The sequence below is a fragment of the Myotis davidii genome, unplaced genomic scaffold (assembly GCF_000327345.1).
Source record: "Myotis davidii unplaced genomic scaffold, ASM32734v1 scaffold8, whole genome shotgun sequence".
NCBI classification, from domain to species: Eukaryota; Metazoa; Chordata; class Mammalia; order Chiroptera; family Vespertilionidae; genus Myotis; species Myotis davidii.
The window spans coordinates 1,580,937-1,588,948 of NW_006299520.1; the positions used below are offsets into that span (position 1 = coordinate 1,580,937).

The 8,012-nt window shown below is 37.3% G+C and overlaps 1 protein-coding gene across 1 annotated transcript in view; it reads right to left on the minus strand.

The window, feature by feature from the left end:
* Positions 1–442: 442 nt before the first annotated feature.
* The window catches only part of BIRC3 (baculoviral IAP repeat containing 3), a 12,593-nt gene continuing 5,023 nt past the window's right edge, over positions 443–8,012 (minus strand). Inside the window, exons 4-8 of the mRNA XM_006775243.2 lie at positions 7,340–7,388; positions 5,502–5,744; positions 1,526–1,780; positions 1,223–1,264; positions 443–1,107 (exon numbers count right to left, since the gene is read on the minus strand). Coding sequence (XP_006775306.1) covers positions 914–1,107; positions 1,223–1,264; positions 1,526–1,780; positions 5,502–5,744; positions 7,340–7,388 — 783 coding nt within the window. The 3' untranslated portion in view covers positions 443–913. The remainder of the gene's footprint in view (positions 1,108–1,222; positions 1,265–1,525; positions 1,781–5,501; positions 5,745–7,339; positions 7,389–8,012) is intronic.

The following is an 8,012-nucleotide window of genomic DNA, read 5'->3' on the forward strand; positions in this document are numbered from 1 at the left end:
CTGCGAGAGGGCACAGGCCAGGCTGAGGGACCCCCTCTTCCCCCCTGAGTACACAAATTTTTGTGCACCGGTCCTCTAGTCCTATATAATAAAAGGCTAATATGCAAATCAAATGGCGGAATGACTGGTTGCTATGACGTGCACTAACCACCAGGAGGCAGACGCTCAATGCAGGAGCTTGCCCCCAGTGGCCAGTGTGCTCCCACAAGAGGAGCGCCACTAAGCCATCAGTTGGACATTCCCCCGAGGGCTCCTGGGCTGCGAGAGGGTGCAGGCTGGGCTGAGGGACCCCTCACCAAGTGCACAAAACTTGTGCACTGGGCCTCTAGTAATTCAATATTGAAGAGGTTTTAAGTTGGTAAGGAAGGAGCCTAGGAATGCCTAAATTATCCGATATCATAGAAATAAGAATATTAAGGAAAAAAAAGAAAAATGTTAAGAATAAGAGTAATTCTGATTGCTTTATTAAAACATTTCTCACATAGTTTTTTACAAAAACACCATGTCTATAAAAAGTCACTCAACAAATATCAAAACCTTCCATGTATAGGACACATCAAAAAAGACAGAGGATCCATGTTCTTGGTTCTTAATACAACTCCAAAATATTTAAAATTCTGAAAGGTTAATTAACAAATATTAAATTTTACTTACAATTTCAATAGTGCTGAAATTTTGATTTAGTATTGTACTTGTAGTGCTATCCCTATTTTTCACAAGAAAAGAAGCATATTCTCTTGCTATCTGAAATATGTTTATATGGTTTAGCTGTATGTTTACATAAATATGTTTATACTTGTGTAAAACAAAATTTTCTGAGTTGTAAATAAATTTAAAAAATAAGGAAACTAAAGCAATATAAAGTTAAAATTACAATACATTTAACCCATAATGCCAAAATTTTGGATCATCTTCATGAAAGAAATGTACGAACTGTACCCTTGATTGTACCTCTACAAATAGGACATTTTCTTAGAGAAGGGGCACAATCTTTGCATACTACTAGATGACCACACGGAATAAACACTATGGAAACTTCTTTGTCCATACACACTTTGCATGTTCTTTCTTCTTGTAGTCTCCTCAATTGTTCTTCTATTGGTAAGTCTAAGAAGAGAAATCAATTTTTAATAAAAGGCAATTTGGTGCTTCTCTCCCAATGAAAAGCCAAGAAAATAAAAATAATGTTTTCTACTGACTTAAATCATTAATACTACTTTACCTGAAACATTTTCTGTGGGAACATACTTTATGTCCTGTTGCACTAAGGAGGAAAAGAAAACAGCATTACTAGGGCAAGTAAGGTCAGTATTTAGTCATAGGATATATATTTTTAAAGTAACAGTTTAGACTCCAGCCAAATGCTAGAAATAATTGTCATCATGTCAAGGCAATAAAAGTCTTTAGTCTTTTGTGCAATTAATAGTTTATATATTTGATTGGATTTTTTCAATAATCACAATTATTAATAAGCACATTTTCCATTGATCTCGAAAGTTCTCAAAAGTAATTTTCTAGCACTCACCAAATAGACGCTTGTATAACGTGGGGTCATTTTCTTGTAGAGAGTTTCTGAATATGGTGGCTGCAAAATTTCCTTTTACTATAATAGTATCAATCAGTTCTCTTGCTTGCAGAGTTGTCTGCGTCTTCAGTCTAATAATATCATGTTCTTGTTCATGAATCACTCCGGCAATTAGTAGACTATCCAGGATTGGAACCACACAAGTCAAATGTTGAGAAAGTGCCATCCTATTCTTCCGGATATATGAGAGGTCATCTTTGTGAAAAAGAACACAAACATGTTAAACCTCTGTTCACAAACTTCCTTCCACACCTACACATATAAATGACCATAATTCATAATCGAGCATTAAAGTTGATTGCTAGGTTTGGGGGTACCCAACCCCCTGTGCCTAATAACAGTGTTACGGACTAACACTTACTGAGCATTGTGGTAAGCACTGAGAGTGTATTTACTCATTTCATCTTCACAACAGCCCTTTGAGGTAGATACTAGTATTTTAATTTAACAGATGAGAAAACAGTGGCACAATGTGGCAAGTAAATTACTTGAGGACACACAACTAGCAAAAGTCAAACCAAGGCAGTCTGGCATCATAATCTGTGCTCTCAACCATTTGGCAATACTGCTATAAAATACAATTTAGAATCTAATAAAATTGAAATTTCTATTTAACCTAGTCAAACTGGGGGAAAAAGTAAAATAGTTAAAATGATAGAATATTTTTCTTAAATTACACTTATGCATAAAATTCCTTTAAATTTCCATTTTAGGATGAAATTTTTAGTTATTTTCCTAAATTAGGCATGATATTGCCATTACCTAAATATTTTGCAGTAAAAGGGGAACGACGTTAAGAGCATTTTGAAAACTAAATGCTACTTGTCAATGACACATTCCTGTCATTTAGGATCACTGTATTCTCTGGGATCTAGTTTTTTTTTATCTACTGTTGAAATGTTACCTATTTTGAAGCTCTGAAATTTTATTATCTTTTATTCTAAATTTAATAATTATCATATACCTTTACCATGATCCATAAAACCATTTCTATGAAGTAACTAATAACAGAAGTTAGGTTGTCTAAAGAAGTATTTGGGAGAGATTTCCAGATTTTAGAAGCACTGACTTTGTCAAGTAAAAGGACACAAAAATAGAACAATGTAATAAATAATAAAATATAGGGTTTAGTAAAAAAGTCAAGGTTAGAGATATACATTTTCAAGATAATTGAAGCTCTGAGAATACATAAAAGCTCTGAGAATAAACCTAGAACAGTATCTGGCACAAGATCAATGCTCCAAAAATATAGATTGAACAAATGAACAACCAAGCCTTAGTAATTTAAAGAGCAGTGGGAACAAAGAAGTAATAGAAGGGGAGAAGAATTAGAACTTAATGTATTCTGTTAAATTATCTATGTTAGAGGAATAGTGATATATTAAAAATTAAGATATAATTTACAACTTGATGTTGAAGTATATTAGTTTTTCAATCTAAGATTAATGTTTCTAATTTCATGTTATTTAACCTAATGTAATCAATTTTCTGAAGTTCTTAAGATGTCTAAAATTGGATTGCTAGTGGCTGTATGAAAAAGTCTCATTTCAAAGTCATAGACTATTTCTAAGGTGAAAATACTTTAGAGCAGCAGTTCTCAACCTGTGGATCGCGACCCCTTTGGCGGTTGAACGATCCTTTCACAGGGGTCGCCTAAGACCATCCTGCATATCATATATTTGCATTACGATTCATAACAGTAGCAACATTACAGTTATGAAGTAGCAATGAAAATAATTTTATAGTTGGGTCACAACATGAGGAACTGTATTTAAAGGGCCAGAAAGTTGCTTTAATAAATAAAATGCTTTAGAGGCATTTTATTCTCTTATTCTGGAAAAATATCCTTAATTTCCTCCTTATTTACACACCTGTCAAGAAATTACCCACTGTTCAAAGAAAATTTTTAAATAATCAGTAACCTAAATGGAGGTATTTTCATTCACTCACTCAAAGAACATTTCTTGAATGCAGACACTATGTGGATAGTGTGGATATAATGTTGAGCCTGAGAAGGGATCTTTTTGACAATGCATATTATTGTATATTAGAGGCCCGATGCATGAAATTCGTGCACAGGTAGGGTCCCTAGGCCTGGCCAGTGATCAGGGCCTTCTGGCTGCCAGCGGGGGGCCTTCCTTCGTTCCACACTGCCCCCTGGTGGTCAGCACGCATCATAGCAAGTGATAGAACTCCCTGTCAAACTCCCGCAGGGACACTTTGCATATTACTAGCCTTTTATATATATATATAGATTGTTGAATTGGGGTTATAGCTGGAGACTTTGTTGATTTTCTTCAGAGGAAACATGAGTATTTTATAGCTGGATGGCTTTAGACTCATGGAGTCTATAAACAGCTGTGGAGATGAATGTTCTCTTCTTTGAGCAATTGTTCACTGGTGACCAATAGCCAAACTGAGAAGACTACCAGAGAGATTTGCAGCCTGATCTTCACTTCATAATGAAAATGAGAACTTGTGTAGGGTGGGCAAAGATGAACATGGACTATTTTGCTGCTGAATTGGTGTGCAAGACTATAACTCGCACTTTGGTAAATAAATAATGCTGTATTACTACAGTCTGATATGTTTGCCTGTGTTGGCCAGAAGGCAAAGCCACCTTAGTGGGCAAGAGTAGGTTTACTCAGGAATGGAGGAAACATGTCACTGTCAATCATCCTGGGAAGAACTAGATCCCAGACGGCCTTGGGAATAAGAATAAGGGGCAACCTCATTTCTCCTTCTGGGCTCAGTGGATATTTGGGGACCTGAGCCTTGATTCGGGAAAACATGCTTTCCTGGTCATTAGTATAAACTGGCAGAGATAAACCAAAAGCTAGGAAGAGAGATTTGTGAGGATGAGCCATTTGTGCCACAGTGCTCTTCTGTTAGCCCTAAATCTCCAGGAAGAGCTTGTTAAAAGTTGCAGTCTGTTTTTAGCTATGTTGAAAGGACTCTCAGAACTGGTCCATGCTTGGGGAAGAGTGTCAAAGGAGAGATCATCTCTTTGTCTAGGCCACAGTGATGGGAGCAATGAGAGCAACCAGTTAAGACCAGACATGCTCTGAGGAAGAGTTTTGGTAAAAGGCAATATAGTAAAGGCAATAGAGTAGCAGACAAAGCTAGTATGGAAGGACACGGGTAAGTTATCTCCAGAGAATGTGAAACACTACCTATCTTAGGACTCCCCTAAGTACTAGACGGACACTAGGAAGGGAAACTCAGCTCTTGTACAGGCAGGTAGGAGACGTCATCATAATTTGTACATTAATTTATAGTCATAGGCTAAAACATACTGTTATGCCGATATTAAAATTAATAATTGTTACTGATCCCATCCCAATTTAAAGCAAGCAACTGGCCTGGGGTTAAAAGCGTGTCAAGAATTACATGCACAATCAACTACCCAGAATCCTATCTAATAAAAAAGTGGTATGTAAATTAACCATCACTCTGCGACAAAGATGGCGGTGCCCATAGTGGCAGCGTCACCCCGGCAATGCGAGCCCAGCGTCTGCGCCCAGCTGTGCAGAGAGAAGGGAGGGGAGGGGCCCCAACCACACAGAGGGAGGGGTGGGGCCTTGGGCCAGAGGCCGGGGTGAGGGATGCTGGCGTCATTGCAGGCCAGGCTGAGGGACTTCCCCCCCCTCACACACACATACTGTGCACGAATTTCATGCACCAGGCCTTTAGTAAAACTATAAAATAAGGAAAAGCAGGAAAAAAATGCTCTCATTAAGTATATTCATTTCAATTTACTAAGTAATTAAAATATATTTTAATGTGAAGAAATTTTTCAGAATACTAATTATAAGAAAAATCTGATTGAATTGACTATGAGTATATTTTCAATAACTTATATGCAGCGACATCAAATTCTTATGGAAATAGATACCGTACTAACAAATATGTGTACCTGATTCTTCTTCCTCAGTTGCTCTTTCTTTCTCCTCTTCCCTTATTTCATCTTCAGCATAAAGTAAATCTAATACAAGATCACTGACGATTTTATAATTCTCCCCAGTTGTTAGAATTTTACTCTGAACTGTCTGTTTTACCAGCCTTCTACTGAAGCCCATGTCCAAGGCAGCTGTAACCACAGGTGTATTCATCATGACTGCATCTTCCGAATGGTTTTCTCCAGGGCCATAATGAATAACTGTATGGAATAAAGAATTTAACACATATTGGGATAATCTGTATTTTTTAAATTAAAAGTTATTGCAATTTCAAAAACATAAAGCCCAAGAAACATAAAGGTACTATTTTGTATTAACTTCGTTAAATTTAAAGTAATGATAAGTACGTTCAGTCACTAGAATAAGAATATGGAATATTGTATTCAGATACAAAATATGCGTTATCCGGCATAACTATGAGTATGAGAAGGCGATGGAATGTTTGGGATCACCCCCAGCAGAACGGAGGTCCTTTTTTCCCATGTTGAATGAACAAATGAGCTTTCTAAATCAAATATGTTGCACATATTCCCAAAAGAGGCCATTGTCATCGCTCACCTTTATTACTGCAATGGCCTCTCTCAGTATTGCTCCCATCTAGTTCATTCTCAACATTGCAGCCAGGGGGACATTTTAAAAACAGAAATCTGATTGTGTCACACTCCTTGAATTCCACCAACAATTCTACTGTCCTTAGGATTGTGGCGTGTAAGGTCACACACCATCTCTGGACCCTGTTCTTCATCCTCACCTCTTGCCACTTGTTCATTTGCACAGTACACTCTAGCCCAGGAGCTGCAAACTGATGGATTTCTCACCATTTCCTCATTTGTAGTCTGTACTCTAGTCCAGAAGTCACAAATGCTGCCTGCAGTGCTGACTATTACTGCTGACCTGATTCATTCATTTGTCTGTTTGCAAGTCCTACTTCTGGCCATACGGAGTTTTGTTCAGTTCTTCAAATGTGCCTGTTCTCTTTTGTCACTGAAGTCTTTCTGCCTGGAATATTCTTTCTCCCCTTTGTCACTTGGTTAACTCCTATTGGTCCCTGTGATTCTATGATAAGACCAATACTTCCTCTCATCTGAAGCCTTTTCTGATCTTTCCTCAGGCACTCTCAGAGCACACTTAACCTTTCCCACCACATCCCTCTCTCCTATCTATGTATTTGTCTGTCTCCCTTTGCCTAGTAGCTCATGAGAACAGGAGTTATGTTTATCCTGTTCTCTAGACTAACCTCAGAAGAGCAGATACACAATAAATATTCATTGACTTTAATTGAACACTAGATAGTAGAATAGAAGCGCTTGTTCCAATATAGGCTCTATCACCTTTTAGGTTTAAGGTGATGGACAGATCACGTAGCCTCTCTGAGCCTCGGAGTCCCTATTTGACAATACGTAATATTTTCTACCCTCTCCATTGCATGGAAAGAATATGTGAGCAAGCTAATGTTACAGTGCATCTGTTCCCACCCTGGTCTGAGAACAAGGGTTAGGCTGGATGTATGTAGTTTGTTAAAACAACAGATGCTCAAACCCTGCCCTTAGAAAACTATGATTTAATTCAGTAGGTTTGAAATGGAGACTAGAAATCTGTAATATTTTTTAAAGTTCCTTAGGCAATTATGATATGCCCTAAAGTTTGAGAAATACCAGCTTAATGTATTTGAAAATGTACTGTAAATTATAAATCATACCACAAATATATGTATATTATAACTATTATCAAATTTCTATTGTAACAGTACCAAGTGGTTCTATTTAAATGTGGCAATTATTATTATTGTACATACTTGGTAACTCTGCATTTTCATCTTCTGGATTCTCTGAAGTAGATAACAGCTACAGGAGGGAAAATGTATATAATTAAAATATAAATCTTATCCTGTCCCTTGCAACAAAAATAAATCAAGAGGCCTATTTTATTCAACTTACTGACTTGTTTATTGGCAAAATAATTTTTATATCAAAAGCACTATTTTCAGCAGTAATTTCCTAAGCCATAAACTAATAGCATTTCTTTGGGTATGTGTGTGTATATATTAACATATAAGTCCTACTTTTATTAAGGCAGGAGAAGGGCTAGATCTTTTCAGTGATCTACGACAATCATTGTTTGCCTTTCATCCCAAATATCAGACATTTCCTGGATCACCCTTGGGGATAAGTTGGACCCTATATCAGTTCCATTTGCTATGCTTAGAAAGTGTTTGGTCCTCAACACTACCATATAAATTCTTTTTTAAAAATACATTTTTAGTGATTTCAGAGAGGAAGGGAGAGGGAGTGGGAGAGAGAGATAGAAACATCAATGATGAGAGAGAATCACTGACTGGCTGCTTCCCGCATGCCTCACACTGGGGATGAACCTGCAACCTGGGCATGTGCCCTGACCGAGAATCGAACCAGGACTCGAACCAGGACGTCTTGGTTCATAGGTCGATGCTCAACCACTGAGCCACACAG